The sequence below is a fragment of the Phoxinus phoxinus genome (assembly GCF_949152265.1).
Source record: "Phoxinus phoxinus genome assembly, chromosome: 6".
Classification (NCBI taxonomy): domain Eukaryota; kingdom Metazoa; phylum Chordata; class Actinopteri; order Cypriniformes; family Leuciscidae; genus Phoxinus; species Phoxinus phoxinus.
Window position 1 is genome coordinate 31518481 of NC_136881.1, and position 19237 is coordinate 31537717.

A 19237-nucleotide genomic window follows, 5' to 3' on the forward strand; every position below is an offset into this window, starting at 1 on the left:
AGACGTTACGTCTTCCTGCCACTTCCGCTGTACCGCTGGAACAGCCGAGTTCAGCCTTGGCTCCTTCAGCGAAGAAACATATCTGCATGTTGCCGGCTCACTTCCTTATATACCCACACAGTGGGGCGGAGTTACGCTATGCAAATTCAGCAGACCCATGGCATTTGCTTGCCATTGGCTCGTTTTATTAATATTCGAAGAGGATAGGCTTCTAAGCGAACCCCATTCGTCGTCATTTCGACGTAACGTCTCCGTTCCCTACTCAGGGAACGAGGGTTACATCCGTAACCGAGACGTTCCGTTTGCATCTTATCATCATTATACCAGTGAGATTAATTTCTGTTTACTTGGGAAATCACATTTTCAGGTTGCAGACCTTTAAACCTTTATTTAATATGCTGCGTGTTATTCCGACATGTTAAATCAAAACACGTTTTTCCCACACTCGCAAACGCTTGTTAAATGTTCCACTAGCAATAAGCACTGGCCAGACAACAAGTAGGCCTAGTCCACGATGAAGCCCCTCATGTGTAATGTCTTTTTCAAAGAGGGAATTGAAGTTATAGTCATGTAATCTCAGGACTAAATTGAAAAAAAAAAAAGCTTGACGAAAGGAGTGTGCCGCCGACTTCTCATAGACTTCAAAAACAGCAAGCCAAAAATTGGAAACACTGAGGAGAGGAAGTGCTTTGCTTTAAATTGCTCTGAGAGACTGAAAAAAATGAAATATTGTGATCCTACATGTCATCTTCCTCTTTCTGTCTTTCTGCCTCTCTTCACATTTTCTCTCTATTCCTTCATTCTATTCATCCAAATGGCACTGAAGCACTGGTAAAATTCAGCATAGCAAACTCAATCAAGTCAAATTCAGAAGGTAACAAAGACAAAATAAGGAAGAAAGCATGCACTTAGCCAAGCCGGGGGATAAACTTGTATTTTTGCAAATGGGGGAGATCTTAAGAAATGAGATTAGCTTTGTTTGCAAATTTCGCTAACAAACAGGAAAGTGTATTTTTAAGGATTAACCACCTGCTACAACATGAAAACAGATGCCACAGAAATAGAAAGGCAAACCAGCAATGAAATTCAGTGATCTTTCTATAATCTACTCAGTGTAAGGCTCAGAACAAAGCCGACAGATGTTTTACTTCTTAATCCGAGAAAACAAGAGCAGTTCATTATGCTGTTGAATTATTCCCGCATTCTCCACCCATTTCTGAAACAAACTTCATTGGTATTATTTCTGTGTCACGACTGCGAGACCAGGATATTTCAATATTTACAATCACGAAAAATAATAGAACATGACTAAATGCAATTATCAAAAAGGAACGATGAGTGGCTTAAACTGCGCCTTTCAGTCTTAAAATGTGAATTCTCTGCAGGTAGTATCAGAAGCTATGGGTTCAAGAGCTCAACTTTTTTTTTTACTAAAATGTCAAGGGCAATCACAGGATAAACACGCTTCTGTACCTGGTTAGCAGAAAAGGCAGCCAATACAAATCACAATAAAGTGACAACTTCTATAGTATTAACAATGACATCTGGAAAGGAATTGGGATGGAGAGAAAGAAACAGAGCAGGCGGAGATGTGCTGTTTGATCTTCCTGTCATGTCTGTAAATGAATCTGATAGCAAAGCCCCCTCTCCTTCAGTGATCATCGCAGAGGTCTTAGGGTACAGTGGAGAAAGTCTGAGAAATGATTTTCTTGATCTGGAGGGATGGCATTTAAGTTAAAGCTTCAGCATTGATGTAAATGTTTTTACTCCTGGCCAAACTGAAAGGTACAGTTCATCCACATATGCTTGCCATCCATCCACCCACCCACCCACCAACCCACCCACCTACTCACCCACCTACCCATCCATCCATCCATCTAACCATCCATCCATCCATCCAATCCACCACCCACCCACCCACCCATCCATCCAACCCACCCACCCATCCATCCATCCATCCATCCATCCATCCATCCATCCATCCATCCATCCATCCATCCATCCATCCATCCATCCATCCATCCATCCATCCATCCAACCCACCCATCCATCCATCCAACCCACCCACCCATCCATCCATCCATCCATCCATCCATCCATCCATCCATCCATCCATCCATCCATCCAACCCACCAACCCATCCATCCATCCATCCATCCATCCGTATAATTAAATGACACAAAGTGCAATAATGCAACGTGTAGTGCAAGCTACAACATCTTTTAAGAATAGCAACTCTAATAGGGGTACTGAGAAATTAAGAGCAGTTCCTTACATAACACATTCCACATAACATTGTTCACATAACAAAATACGTCTCATCTCTGATATAGAATCACGTAACACTGGAGTCAATACACACATCTATGAGAGGATGTGACGGACGCTGTGGCGGTGTGACAATTGGCAATTTCTTGAAATAGAAATAAGAAGAAGACAGGCTTGTGGGAAGGTGTTTCTAGACTGTTAATGAGAGCCGATGTGAGGAGGTGTGCACAGGGGTTTATCAGCTGCTGCTGTTATCATACTCCACTATGACAGACTGAGGTACCAATGTACCCTGATCCCTGATCGGTGAGGGACCACTGAGGACTTTATCGGCAAGTAGGAGCGCTGTACTTCCAGCTTGAGTCCCACTGCCTGCATTAATGAATTGCCCACTGACTTCAGCCTTGACTGCGCTGCAATGCAGGGCTTTTTTTTTTATAAGCAAAAACTGGGAGTGGCGTATCTCTGGGGCTCTTGCTTTATGTGTCTGTCTGTGTGACATTCACTACATGCACAGAGTTGTGTCAGTATAAAACAATTACATCAAACTACAGATGCAATGCTAAGAAAATAGAATTATTTTCATTTTTAGCCCAGGGGTCTTCAACAGAGGGGTCTGTGGGGGTACTACATTAATTAACCTAAAATACATTATTAAGTTAACTTCAATAAAGCGAATATTTGTCTAAATGCTTCATTGTCCTTCAAACATTAAAATGTAATGTGCAAGTATATGACTCTCAGTGTTGGGAAGGATACTTTCAAAATGTATTCCGTTACAGAATACAGAATACATGGCCAAAAATGTAATTTGTAACGTATTCCGTTACGTTACTAAATCTGAGTAACGTATTCTGAATACTTGGATTACTTCCACATTGAATTGCATTTTAGAAGGGTAGAAATGCGGCCATCAAATCCTGCTTATTAAAAAGACCTATTCTGGTGTGTTTTTCTGTTCCAACTGGCTGAATGTGTTAGGCCCAAGTCTCCCTGAAAGTGCAATATTAAAAAAATTGCTGTAGAGGAACAAAGACTATAAGGGTGTTTATGCAAAATTGAAATAGCAAATTGTAAATACGCCCAATGGAAACACGTAAATTTCGCAAAAACGTGCATTTATCACAAAAACGTTTTTACGTTCGCATGAGGTGGTTTTTCAGGCAATTCGAAAAATTTATATTTCGCAAAACTGCAAACAGTTTTTGCGCATTTACAGTCTCCTGACGTAAATGCGGTGTGTTTGGACATAATATGAGACAGAGTTCTTTATTAAATTCATAAAAGACAAAATAATTACAGGAATAATGGATTCTAATCCTCAAATAAATACCACAATCAAGACCTCAAAGCAGATATGAGGGAGAAACACCCAGAAACCACTCATATGTGCCGCTCATAAGTAATAAGGGTCGTTCCTTACCATTAATGATTTGAAAACACGTATACATCTCCTTCGATTAATAATAATGGCTAGTGCAGTGGCTGGGATACAGTAGGTTATAAACCTACCAACGTCCGTTGCCATGGTTTTGGAATGATTTTAGGCTACTTATCGCGAGAGGAAAAAATTAAGTTTTAGTCTCATAACATCGGTTAATGGAAACACCGTCATTTCGAAATAGTTTTTTGTCGACATTTAGAAGAAAAAAAATCGCAAAAGTTTTGCGCAAATCTGTAATGGACACGCAGTTCGTCGATCTGAGCGTCGTCGTGATTTCGGTTTCACAACGTTATTGCATATCGTTACAGCCCTGGTAGCTACCTGATACAACTATAAAATAGCAAGGTGACCAGTAAAACTTCAGCAGACGACTAAAACTGGCTAATTTAAAGAAAAAAATTACTTAAAGATGCTTCTTCAGGTTGGAGGTGGAGTCTTTGGACGCTGAAAGGGGTTGGTTGCTGGTAAGCAGAGGTTGCATTGCACAGTTATATTTCGTTCTCTTTCTTTCTTTAGTGTGAAATGCCGTTTAAATTTCCAAGATATAAACGCAATTTTGCCCTGGCTCTGTTTCGGCTCCATCTCTACCTCTAGCTCCCGCCGCTGCTGCTCTTCCGACTCGATATGTGACTGATCACGCAAACCGCAATTTTTTTCGTTTTCATATTGGGGCTTTTGGGAAATGCATGAAGTTGCCTTAATTTATTTTTAGATATTGAATAAACGTTATTTAGAGATTGTGAAACAGAGAAGTATCCTCTTGTAATCCATTGATTTCAACAATGTAACTGTATTCTAAATACCAACTATTTAAATTGTAACTGTAACGGAATACAGTTACTCATAATTTGTATTCTGAATACGTAACTCCGGTACATGTATTCCGTTACTCCCCAACACTGATGACTCTGCACATTAATGATTATTTTAATGGATTTGCAATCTATGCTTCATAAAACAGTTTGTAAATAGATCGACATGGAATTATGTGCATATTATAATAGACCATGCTTAAAATGCAACACTCAATTTTACAGATTATGAAACAAGCGGTGCGCTCTCCATCACCAAGGCCTGGAAAAAATTATTGCTCTGAAATTTACTATTTATGATTGTTATTGTAAAAACAGTCTAATTCAAAAGTTCAATTACTGGATTTACAGTTATTTATGACATAACTTCATTTAACATTCTGATTCTGATTATCCACATATTAGTATGCTCCATGTAAACACACATTGCAGTTCAAATGTTTTGAGTATGTAAGAAATTCAATAGCATTCCTGTATCTCAAGGAGAATAGAGAATGATGCCAATGTCATGGTTTTAAACAAAACATGTAAAATGCTAAATTCATAAATGTAAATTCATCATTTTATTTAGCAATGATGTATTAAATTGATCAAAGCTGATAGTAAAGACTTTTATAATGTTGATGTAATGGTTTTCAACATTGATAATAGCAAGGAATGTTTATTGGGCACCAAATCAGCATATTATAATAACTTATGAAGGATCATGTGACACTGAAGACTGCTCAAATTCAGCTTTGCCAACATTATGTATATATATATATATATATATATATATATATATATATATATATATATATATATATATATATATATATATATATATATATATATATATATATTTTTTTTTTTTTTTTTTTAAAGCCTTGGTGAGGATATGAGACCTCTTTCAAATACAATAATACATCTTCCCAATGGCAATTTTGAATGGTAGTATAGCTAATGTGGGATTTTGAAATAGCTGTTTAAAACCTTTTCAGCAGAACGGCTTTGAGTACAACACAAATTTGCAATGCCAGAATTGTAACAGGCTCAGTCCTCAGTTTTTTTTTTTGTTAATGTCATGTTATGCTCAAACTAAATACAGTGCAGAATAAATATATAAATATAAAGTACCCAAAACTGAGCTTACTGCATGCACATGTCAGTGTTAAGATGCTTCTGTGAACGCCTGGGAATTGCATAGGGTGACACATCAAATCTCAAAGCATGCATACAACAGTACATGTTGTGCATAAGCAATCCCCTTTATATTTCAAGAAATGACTGCCAATATTGTACAGTAGTAGCCTGACAGTTCAGAGCGCTGAGTGAACCCAAACTCTCCAGACTGCAGACATCACTCCGAGCGATTGTTTAAGGTTCAAACAATTTCTGCTCAGGAATTTCATAAATGTGGGAAATGTAAAGCTGATTCAGAAGTGTTAAAACTGAGCTCCACTTTGAAAATCGGTTTTAGTTTGAGAGCAGCCGAGATTTATGAGCTTCACTCTGTGTGTCTGTCTCTAGGAGAATTTCTTAGATGTAGATTAAGAGTAGCTGTCAGCTAAACAGTTCCAAAGAAGTCAAAGCGGCTGCAGAAACAAGACACCGTCAAAATAGCAGTCAGTGCCAACACTCTCACAAGGTCACAAAAACAAGCCATGTGCCAATAGCAATAATTACACTCATTCACACGGAGTAAATAATAAGAAACATCTGAAAGCTTTTGTGCGTCTACAGGAAAACGATTTCTTTTTTTTAAGCATATACTGCATATTGCAGGAGCTTGATTGTTTCTATTAGCACTTTACAAAATGGATCCCCACTTAGAGAAACTGAGAGAGAGAGAGAGAGAGAGAGAGAGAGAGAGAGAGAGAGAGAGAGAGAGAGAGAGAGAGAGAGAGAGAGAGAGAGAGAGAGAGAGAGAGAGAGAGAGCTAGAGCTTCCTTAAGCATATGTTCAGAGAAGTGTTGTGCACTAGAGGAGCATCCTGGAGTAAGCTATCCGTCAACAGAGAGCTGGGAGGGAGGACTTGACAGACACATTTATTAGGAATGTGATGACAGATGACACATACCTCAAAGTGGTGTAAAGGGGTGTGTGTGGAGACTGATAATTGCATAAAAACAGATAATTAAGAGTATAAGTTCAGCACGCTACGTTCTCACACCTCCATTATTATTCATCTAGTTTCTAAACAGCCGGAAGATGGTACCTCCAATTTTTTTACGTGCTGTTATTCTTGTTTTATTTTTTTATTCTGTGTTTTTCTCTCTTTCAGTATTTCACGGTGGCAGAGCATTATGGGAGCTCAAACACTCGGCGGCATCTGAGAGGTGCGCCTCTGGGGGAGAGGTCTGACAAATGCTGGGTTTAGTTCCAGGACTGGCCCCATGACTGCAGAATTACTGTGGTAGGAGGTCCACTAGCTCAAAGAAACGCCCTCTGACGTGACATGATTTCTTTCTTTTCTTCCTTCTCGTCATGTACAATGAAGGCAGAGAAAATATAAAGAAGTCATGTATCACTTAGTATGTGTAGTTATAGGTTTGTGTTCTATTTTCTATGTATCTTGAAGCAAATGAAGAGAAAATGTATACAAATCGTGAATTAAAATAATAATAAAAAATACCCATATTAACCCTTTCACATGTAAGTTTAAAATATTCTAACTGACCCCCCAGCGTGAGTTTTTTAAGGCGACCGTTATTTAGAAGCTGTCACTTTATCGTTTCCATGGTGACGCGTCATTGCTTGTCACGTGACACAGCGCAAACACAACACAGCACTGAATGAATGATGATCTGCTTTTATGTAATTTTCTCTTTTTGAATCAAAATATTAAAAAATATGTTAGATATAGCATGAAACACAGATATTCCGATTGTCAAATATGTGCATGTGGATGTGTTTGGTTGAATAAACACTTTTATAACGATCGCGTTAGTTGAGCTGTATGCGCGATGGGCGGCGCCATGTTAGTTTGTGCTGGATTTACAACACGTCAATTCCTCCACTTCTCACGAAATACATGAAAGTAAGTGGCAGGTTAACTGGAGAAGAATAGGGTAAAATGTAAGCCTACTTACACATTGTGTATCTGATATGAATAAAACATGTCGTCTTATTATAATGGAAAGGATTATTATTGGCGCTTCCATAGACATCTGTGTGTATTTTACAAACTCAAATTCATTGGTTTGCTAGTACTTATGTGATTTTAAATGCCTGAAACCTAAAATAAACATTATGTGGTTGAAAACACAGAATAGTTGTGATATATGACAAGCGCGAGCACGTCCATCTCTGGCTCAGCGCCAGCCAACGCGCGAAAGCACATTTGAATTTAGCAGTTGATCACGTGATGCGCTGACCGTTCTAATCACACCGGTGTGATCGTACGCTCCAGGGACCAGCCAAGACTGATCACACCGGTGTGATCGTACGTGTGAAAGGGTTAAAACATTTATCATATTTTAAGCACTAATATGTGTTCATCCAAATGCATAAAGCAGTATTTTTAAATTAGGACCTAATACTATAACTAGCAAAAAAAGTACAAGGCAAAGTTTTTTGTTAAACCTTTAGTACTGGTATATGATGTTTATCCTGCAGTTTGTTCACACTTCACCTATGGGAACGCCAGAACCCCCACCACTCATTGCCGTTGGGTGGTATTAAATATGTATCCAAACTCTGTTGACTCACAATAAAAAATTCTCATATAGGCTATAATTAGCTATAGTTTCAGTATGATCATTGCAAACAGGTATAAGTATGTGTGCTTATTTTTATTTTTACAGACAGATGTCTGAAACAAATATTATACACCTACATTCCCAGAGCAGCAGTCTCTCACTATTGTATTTGGAGAAAAACCTTTTCCACCTTACCATCCATCCATCCATCCATCCATCCATCCATCCATCCATCCATCCATCCATCCATCCATCCATCCATCCATCCATCCATCCATCCATCCACACAATTTATAAGAACTCTTACCAAACACAAAGCCGATGGCTTAATTAGGTAATGTGTCTGGAACATTTTTGAAGACTGACACCACAATGTCCATTTTCATCTCCCCTCCCCACTCTAAATATCATTCCTCTACAGCAAGTGCAAGTTTGATGGTTCAAACTCATCAGGGACTGAGCCATAAGTTGTCATCATTGTACCCTTGAACAAGGCTCCTGACACTAGGTTGCTCCAGGGAGACTGTCCCTGTAAGTCACTTTGGATAAAAGTATCTGTTAAATGGGTACCATCACAGCACCATAGTTGAACCATAGTACTTTTCTTTTAGGAAATATATGCTTTTATCCAAAGTGCTTAAAGTACACTCATTACAGAGACAGTCCCCTTGGAGCAACCTAAGTGTCTTGCTCAAGGGCGCAATGGTGATAGTTCAAAGGATCGCCTGTTGCAGTGTTCCAACTAGTAACTTTTTGGTTACCATCCCAGAACCACTACATCATTCCATTAATAAAAATAAAATAAATGAATAAAGAACATAGAGTGGGAATCACCAGTTGTCCTCTGCACAATGTGGAAGATATAAGTGTTCAGGCCAAAGGCAATGGAAGACACTTTTGAGGTTAATCTCAACTGTATATATGAACTAGTCTAATCTGTTCTGCGGCACTATTGATGGATCTGATAGCGATGCTAATGCATTAGTCAGAGCGCTCACTGCAGGGCTGAAGTTGCATGGTTATTCTATGCATGCCTGTACACTCTAAAAACTAATTCAGAGGACCTTTAGTCATTACTTAAATATACACATTGTTGTGAAATAAAAAATCAAGTTCTGAGATACAGTTAGACTTTTTACTTGTAATTGTTATTTTATTGAGCTTGGATGACACACAAATTATGCCTATTGATTCAATATACTATCATGACTTGTCAGAGTTTAACATTTTCAGTCAATCAAAAATAATTTAATTTTAAGTTCTGCTAATGTAAAATACAATTTGATGACGTGTAAACGGCCCACAGTTTCCGCGCGCATGCATGTTCAAGGCCAGACGACGAGTGGGACCACGCAGTTGAAACTCAATCTGATGAATGGTTAGTAATTTTATGTTTAATTACACATTTGCATTCGCTCAGGATTCTGTTGGTGATAGCCTACTGTATAGTAACCGAATACCGAAATCTCTAAGTCCTTATTCTGAAATTTGAGTTGAGTGTTGATAGTATAGGCTATGTAACTGTGCGTTCACACCGGACACGAAAAGCGCGTCAAATTTGCGCCTGCCGCGTCTAATTTGACGCTTGAACATTTTGAATGCATTTGCGCGTCCAAAGCGACATGGACGCTATAAAAGCAAGCGTTTGGAGCGAAATTGATGCGCGTCCGAGGCGAAATCCGCTTCTTCTGGGAGAGGCAAGTGTTGCGGGAAATTTAAAAATACTACTGTTATTGTGTCACGAAATGTAGTTTTAAGAGTTGTTCAGTCGAGAATGTAGTTGTTTAAAGCTCAAATCTGTGGTTTATTTATAAAGATAGCGCCTATTTAAAACATTTGATCGGACGTTTTCGGGTTGTGTGAGACCCAGGAGATCACCGGGTGCTCGAGCCCATGTAAGCCGCCTGGAACAGCCTTTACCTCGGCTGGTCCTCCTGACGTCTGCCGCTGGTAAACGACTCGAGAAATGTTTAAATTCACAATATATAGCTTCTGTTCTATTATATGAAACATATAATTTAAAGGACATTAATGACTCGTTATAACGTATGTCAAACGACTTCTTTAATTATGTTAATATTATTATATATTAATATTATAGTTCATTTAAATGTTTTGAAAGGGAAATATATTAAAAGATGAATGTTACATGTATGTTTAAAAGAGAAATATATTACAATTTAAAAATGGTGCTAAAAAGATAAATAGTGATTGGAAAGCTGTTTAAAAATATACATAATTCCTTATAAAAGTCAGTCATTTCAATTGTGTTATTTAAAATTAGGGCTGGTCCGAATACCATTTTTGAGCTTCGAAGCTTCGGTAGGAAAAAGCTTCTTCACCTAACTTAAAACATTATGTTGGATCAACTTAATTACTTGCATTCATGTTGAAAATTATTAAGTTCATGTTACTTAGAAATGCGTTTTATTGTGGACTAAAAGGTAATTCACCATACTCAAAACATCGCTTTGAATTAATGTAATTATGCCAGCAGTCTTAAATTAAAAATTCTAGTGGAAAACGTTAACATATTTTTTTTTGTTGACCCAATGTTTTATTTTTTAGAGTGTATTGCATAAATACCTGCTTATGCATTTATGCAAAGCAGTATGGGCATTACTCTCTTTCTCTTGGATTCGATTTGTCTAAACTCAAATTAGATCAAAGAAAGTTTACCACAAATTTCCCATCTGTCTATGGTGAACCTTTTTTAGATTTCCAGTAAATGTCATAAACAAGTCCTTGCAGGTCATGCTATACATACATAAACCATATTCACACCTCTTTGAAATCCATCCATCCATCCATCCCATCCCTCCATCCATCCATCCATCCATCCATCCATCCATCCATCCATCCATCCATCCATCCATCCATCCATCCATCCATCCATCCATCCATCCATCCATCCACCCACATATCATGTCTGTCTGTCTAAACAAAAAGCAATTCATAAATACATGCTGAATCTACACAGTGCAAATGTAATACAACACAGGGCAATACGAAAATCAACCACGGTCCTCTGCAATGTTTGCGATCGTGAACAGGATTTGCACTCGTCGGGGTGGTATATCCTCTTGCCAGGTAGACAGTAATAACTCAAAGCCTGCTGCCACAGACACTCGGATGTTTCCCCGCTGAGACTGATTTGATGAGATGGCGATGCCTCCATTCATTTGACTGAGGGGCCTGAAAAGCCCTGAGCGGATCACAGAGGTTCACATCTCATATCTTCTGTGGCTGTGCCATGAGAACAGAATTGCATTTACTCACGTACACACAGACACACAAACCATGCCAAAATCAGCACATATATCTACCCAGATCCATACAAGCAAATGTATGCAAATATTGGGTTGTTTTGTGTTTTGCATGGTGAGTTGTGCATTGGTTAGCCTCAACCCCTCAAAGCATCATCTTCCCGCAATCAACTAATACAACCCTAATAAGTCATATTGACTAAATCAGTCGTTTTTTTTTCTGTTATAAAGCCCATGGCTGTTGTACTGCAGGGTTGGTAAACAACAGCAAAAACACAGCAGGCGACTGGTGCCCGTTGATCACTGCCTGAAATTAAAATACGTAATGAGAACATCCAACATATGTGCATGGATTTCACATCTGATACATCAACAGCTTGGTCTGCAATTCCCTTAGAATCCTCCTTGATCCTTCAGCAAGTTTTTTCGGGATCTCAAACCCCATTAAAGTGATTAAAATGTAATTTGTTTTGCGATGAGATTCTAGTGACATGTTGCTAAGGTGAGAGGTGGTTTATCAGATGCAAGAGCATATGGAGCCCACCAGCAGTGGAAACAGGAAGTGATCGGTCTGAATTACCAGGAGATGAGTGAGCCGGGGTAAATCAGGGCTATCAAACACTTTCCATTTCCTTTAAACCACTTTACTGTACCATAAAACCTCCATGTATCCATGAGGAAACATCTTGCCCTGCCTCAGACCATGATAGATAATGAAATAAATGTCTTAAGAGGATTAAAAATGCTTGGCCTGGCAAATCTGTAAACAACCAGCTCCCTCAACCGACACGTAACATGTGTCAGGGAAAGTTTACAGCTTTCCAAATATTGGTCCAGCGAAGCGGGTGACAGAAGATGCGGGAACAAGGCGGCCGCCTGGTTCAGCGAGGGGGGAAGGAGCGTAGAAATGAGGAAGGTGATGTACGACTGCTGAGTCTGAAAAAACGACCCTCAAATTTACAGTCATGGTGAAGGGGGTGGGAGGGGGAAGATTTTAAAGATGTTTTCCAATTATAAAAGATCGTACAAATCGTGTGGAGGGTAAACGGCAAACGTTCATGAGCTAACTCCAGCTGTGTGTGTGCGTGTGCACTGTTTTTTAACCTCTGCACCAGTTGATTTATACACCCACTAACACACTCCTGAACTCCAAGTGTGTAATTAAAGTAGGCCGCTCAAAACGAACATCCATTCCACGGTAGTTGCTCTCTCTGTGGATTTACTGTGATGTGGGGTGAAGAGGGTCTTCTCTCAGAGGGGGCAGGCCAACGAGGTATATAATACCTGGAGAAAGCTATCTGTTAGCATTAATATTCATCCTGGACCACCCGGAAGTGTGAGATTTGAAATCTGCCATCCTCGCTCATGGCCCCACTGAGCCAATCAGTTGAGAATGTCTTGTGACTAAGGTTGTTTTCAAACCTGTAGATTGTATGTTTTGTTCCGAAACAGGGGGTTCAATTGTTACAATGCTGCGTTTTCTTTCACAAGGCAACAGTTTAAGATGGAGAGGCGTTCTTTGGTTTTCAACTGGGTAACCTATATGCTCACCGGTTCAGACACTGCTGCTTTTTACGCAGCATATTTCCCATTATGAATTATGATATAGATTGGTTCGTTGGGTCGGATATCTTTTTCACCACAACCAAATGGCTTCAGAGTGCGTTTTCAATCTGGCCAAGACACCTCTTTCAGACAATCTTGGTCCAGTTGTTTTGGTGTGGATCCGAACACGATTACCACGTTAAAATATGCATAAACAAATCATAGAAAATGCACCAGGGAGAAAGCGTGAAATGGGACAAAAGACATGCCAGGTAAATGACATTGTGATTGGCCAATAGAACCACACAACAATGTCTCAAAAACAGCAGACAGAGAAAAAATATAAGTTGATTCGAAGCCTGAGAGAGTCTTATAAAAAAATACAGGCATTGGTAAAACATCTACTATAATAGAATTGTGCAACAATGTTATTTTCTCAAAACAAGTTTGGAAAGTTCAAAAGCAACAATTTCAGAAAACTGAAAAAAATAAAATAATACAATCTTATAGAGAATATGGTGAAGTCTCACAGATGAGAGGGTGACTATGGTGATTGTATGCTCTCTGACAGCTGACATTTTGATGTTTAGAGTGTTGGGCCAATTTTTCCTTACCGGAATGTGTTATTTGGTGAGTTTATGAAAGGAATAGTTCACCCACAATGAAAAATCTGTCAACATTTACACCTTCATGCCATTCCAAACATAGAATATGACTTTTCTTCTTCCGTAGAACACAAAAGATGATTTGTGTGTGTGTGTTTGGATAAACAATATCCTACCTGCTGTTTTCCATAAAAGTAGTAAATTGGGTGGGTGCTATCAAACTTCAGAATGACAAAAAGCACCATAAATGTATCATAAAAGTATGTCAAGTCTTCAAAAGACATGCAACAACTTTGTTTGAGGAACCGAGTGAAATTTGTGAAGCCATTTATCAAAAAATCTTGCCCTAAGCTAACAGGAGCACCTATGTTTCTCTTAACCAGTGGAATAACTTTATCTAGCCTTGTTCTTTACACTGATGAGCTGACACAATGCTTCATTTTCTTGATGCAAATGTCATGTAATACTATCATATAATAGCATTATGTAATGTTCATTCTCTATTAAGTTTACAGCAAAACCTACTTGACTGATACTTATATTTCAGTCTGATGGGAATGCCCCTCTGTCTAACACCTTGACGTTGTATTTATAGACTGTGTTTTTGGTTTAGACCAGTGCTGACCGATTCAACACTTTCTTCCATTGTCATGGTGATAGAGAGAAAATGCATCAAAAGAGCTTTTAAGCTCCACTGATTGCTGAAGTCAAGAGCGTGGACCTCAGCTTCTTGAGTTAGAGCATCCATACTACTGCTGGATGCTCTTATGCACGACAGTCAGACGTTCAGAAACATGAGGAAGTGTTATTTAAACAAGTACTGTTCTCAAAAGTATATTCCTCTTGAACGCATAGCTAGTGTTGTGCATTACAATATGTTTTTTTTATGTTGTTGTTTAAAGCAATCTACAGGCTCAAAGGAAACATTTACGTTTCCTTACGCAAGTATTAATAGCTGATGCATTAACCTTTATGAAACACGATCGAGTAAACCAGTGGTTCTCAAAGTGTGACTATTGTAAAGGGACAGCAAAGCGGAAGATCTTCAGTGAAAAATGACTTTAAATGTTGTTCTGTTCCTCACCCAGAATTATCATATGGCCTCAGCAGACTTACAATATAGTGCACAAGTCGTATACAACTTTTATGATACCTTTATGTGCTTTTTGGAGCTTGACAGTTGCAACCACCATCTTATAATCCCTTATTTATCTCATTTTGTGTTCCACAAAACACAATGTATTCTGTGAAAAAGAAAATGACATGAAATAGCATGAAGATAGATAGATAGATAGATAGATAGATAGATAGATAGATAGATAGATAGATAGATAGATAGATAGAGATAATATGTCTCTTCCTTTCAGTGAAATTGTCAGTCTTTTATGTTCCTATTTCTAGAAAGACAGCAGACTGATGACCGACTAACCTGTCTGCGAAGATCACGGGTCTTCTTGGTCATCTTGTCAATAGCTGAATTCAGCGGGTCTCCTTTTTCTTTTCTTCCAGTCTGCAATGAAAGGGGAGAAAGGTTGAGAAACATAGTTTTGCTTGTGTAATATTGCCTTTTCATATCCAACTAGCTCACACCAAAAGAACATGAAATAGTAACAAACAAATCAAGAGAGATTGTAAGTGTTAAGTCAAAAATAGTGTTGTCGGCCTTAAGTAGGGTTTTGGTAAAGGTTTTTAGAAACCCCTTGAAACTTGAGCCCTGTAAGTGCCTCTAAATGTAGACACAGCAGGGATGGAATAAAGCAAGTGCCTCATAAAGTAACGATAGAGTGTGGACACGACCAACGATAAAAAAGACTGAGCACAGTAGCAGATTTTGCAGACAGACTGACATGAAAGAATCCTCTATGCTACATTTCTCCTCGACAAAAATGGCTGGCCACAGGCAAGTCCTAAAACGACAGGGATTAAACCTTTATAGCCATATAAAAGACACATTGTGGGGTGCAGAGAACTCCATCTGATGAAGCCGAGAGGACACTATAGCCGGGAGCCATTTGAAAATTGCAACCAACTCCGAATGCTGCACAACTTGCATGTTCTTTCACGAATACTCTATGAATTGAAGCTTAACATAAAACTAACCCCAGCTCGGAGGATTACAGAGTTGAGTGTCTACAATTCTCTATTATATTCAAAGTATGAATCAATGGCATTTTTGTCTCTCCAACCCTCTCATTCAATCTTTTGACAGTTTAACTGCAGAGGGGAAATGAACAAATTTGACCCGAGTCATGCTTTCTGAATCATCAATTCACAGGTGCTTAACAACACTAAACTCCCCAGATGACACACTCGATGTGTGGCACAATATGCTTATGACATGCAGTTAAGCTTTGATTTAGAGAGGGAGCCTAGGGAAAAAAGACAGAAACTACATTCACTGACTAATCTGATTGGTTGGCTTTACGCAACTTCCTGAAATAAAGGCATAGCGATGTCTCTATCAATCCTTTATCAATCTGCCTGAAACTTTAGAAGGTACCATGCTGATTCAATAAGCACTTTAGAGAATGTGAATTTGCAAAAGTTTTTCAGGTTAGTGGCATCAAATTGTTGAAAAAAATATTTGACGCACTTAGTAGCAAGTAAACAAGCAGAGCTGTATATTTCCACTTTGTTTTTGAGTAAGGTATGGGAAATAAACCATACGACTTTGTTTGGGTGGACAATAATCACAAGGTCTATAGACAATCCCCGCATTTTTCATTGTGCTATAATCCATTTTTAGATTAACCCCGCCCCCAGTGGCCACACAAAAGGTAACTTTATATGTTGCTCAGACTATCTCATCCAGGCTAAATAGGCAGTTATTAGCCAGAATAAGCTGTGATGTGAACTAGACTTGATGCCTTGAGGGAAAAGTCTGGCTACGAGTGACTAGTTTGGGAGTGTCATACACCATATAATCTGAATGCCCCTGTTTGCTTCCTGTCTGATTGTTCCAGTGGCTGTTGTCCTCAAAAAAGGATTCTCTTTCTCCTGTCAAGAGTGAGCGGGTGAAATGTGCTCGGGTTGAAACGAGGACGGTTCCTCTTGTTAGTGAGTAATTAAAGATTTTGCAGCGGTGGCGGCCGCCTCCCCTAGGTCCGATCTGCCAGACAGCTCACAGCTGGCTCCTGTATGTCAGTGTCAGAGGAAACTCTCACCGTTGATGACAACACACGTCCCATGTCTCTCTCTCTCTCTCTCAGCGGCAAGACTGCAGGCTGTGGCTCCGTACAAACACAAACAGTATCCTATTAAATATGGACAGCAGGACTGGAACAGCTAAATGCCTGCAAGAATTTGCTAGAAAATGATACAATGCTGTACAAAAGTGTATGAGAGGACAAGATGATGGTGCAATGCAGGGGCACGTAAGATGCCATGTGGGATCTATTTAAAGTGCTTTATTAAGAACAGTGCCTTAAAATAATGAAAACAATCACTCGGAATCGTACTCTATCCTGTGGTGTTGCTTTTTTTTATTATAAAAATGCATCTATGGATGGATGGATGGAAAAATTAAAAAATTAAATTAGCGTAATAACTAAAATTAAAGTTATGTGTAACTTAAATAATGTTTTCATCCAGAGTGAAATTAACCATCACATAGAAAACCGAAAACCAAGACAACTTAGATTAAGCAAGCAGAATGTGACATAAAATTAGATTTTTACAATGGTGAAAGGTCAGAATCAGTCTGAATGGACATTATTTTAGATACATAATGATCCATGTGCAGATTTTTTTTTTGCCTGGCATGAATTGATATTCAAAGCAGACTGTTAATTAGGCTATCCGCTTTCATTTGGGAGATGACCCTCAGAACGAATACTGAATACTGAAGCCATCATAACCTTTACCGATGCTGCCATTTCAAATGGTATCTTTAAAAGCAGCTTTTTTTTTTTTTTGTGGCACCATGAAGCGCAATTAGGGGGCCAATCACTAACCCCACTCTACCTTTCAGCAAAGAGAGAGAGAGAGTAAGACAGCTCTGGACAAATCTGAAATCAAGCTTTCATAACACATCACAGCGTAAAGCTCTTTAAACCCAAGCGAAGAGCCCTAAAGCAGTTCACAAACATCCAACAAACATCAGTTCCAAACCAGGGCACTCATTCATCTATTGGAGAAGTGGATACCTTTACAAACCAGCCATTGCTTTGAGCCAAATCAGAGAATATATTTGAGTAATAATATACTTTTTATTTCCTCTTTATTTTATTTTCCTCCTTATTTATTTTTATTTTCCTTGCATAAAATACTGAATGTGAATCAAGCATGCCAATAAAGTGCTTTGAAATTGAAATTGGAAGAAAGAGAGTGAGTGAGATTGAAAGAGAGCTAATTCAACAAAAGTTTCAAAATGGATATCTGATTCAGAAATGGGGATATATTAATTAAATTAATTACCTTTTCCATTATTGTATACTGAAATGGATTCTTTCATCAATGTTGACTAAAGGCGAGGCATCTGACCAGAGAATTGCAAATCGGAGGCAACAGTTGAAACAGCAGAAACAGTTGTATTCAGCCTGAGTGTTATGAGATTGCTCAAAATTAATGACCACGTTGCCAAGCAACCGTCCTCCAGTTCCGCCTAGATGTTATTAATACACAGGCAGTGCAAGCTGGCTCACGTTAGATTGGCTAGTTCAATCAATATTCTTAAACTGGATGAAGAGGCAAGCAAATCTCCACGGAATTCAGAATCAGCAAACCTAACAGAACAAGACGCTATCTAAAGACATTTCCCTTTGTTCTACTAGTGCACAATGACAAGGCAATCATCTGTATGTGACTCTAACACAACGGTGTCTCACAAAGACGGCCTTCAGGATTGTTAGAAGAAATAAAATTGACTGGCTTTGCAACAGATGGTGCACCATTAATAGTCAGGGAAATGGTAGGTGTTGCGTAGTTACAAGATACAAGTTCTCCTAAAGCATGAATTCTGTAGCAAAAAAGCCAGAAAAATAAAAATTGTGGTACATATACATGGTACGTATAATGTAAAAAAAAAAAAAAGAATGGAGAAAAAGAGTACACACCTTATTTCTAAAGTATACTTTAGACATTCTACTAACTGTAAGCAACTCTGCAACTACATGTCAACTAAGTCTCATTAGAGTATTAGTAGACTCACTGTTAGGTTAGGGTTATGGTTAGTAAAATAAGTTGGCATGTAGTTGCAAAGTTACTTATAATTAGTAGAATGTCTGTTGCGAGGCTATCAAAATAGTGTTAGCAAATATTAAGAAGACAGTCTACTAATTATCTAATGACTGGTAGTTTACATGTAGTTGCACAGTTACTTATAGTTAGTAGAATGTCAAAAGTGGACTTTTTAAATAGTGTTACCAAAAAAAGATTTTTTTTTTTGTAGGATACACTTCATTTTAAGGTGCAAAGTTACTTTGTACTTACTCAAATAAGTACTGAGTAATATTACATACATGTATAGAGTTAGGGTTTGGTTTAGGGTTAGTTTTAATTATGCATAATTTACTGTTACTTCTATAGTAAGTACATCACCTTAAAATAAAGTGTTTTCCAAAAATGTATACTAAATATGAGGGAATAAATAGGAATACGTATATAACAAAACGTACTG

General features: G+C 38.4%; 1 protein-coding gene across 3 annotated transcripts in view; it reads right to left on the reverse strand.

The window, feature by feature from the left end:
- ctnna2 (catenin (cadherin-associated protein), alpha 2) overlaps positions 1-19237 on the reverse strand; it is a 450781-nt gene that overhangs the window by 82188 nt on the left and 349356 nt on the right. For all 3 annotated transcript variants that reach the window (XM_079617041.1, XM_079617042.1, XM_079617043.1), the window contains one exon: positions 15050-15130. In XM_079617041.1, the coding sequence (XP_079473167.1) occupies positions 15050-15130 (81 nt within the window). The remainder of the gene's footprint in view (positions 1-15049; positions 15131-19237) is intronic.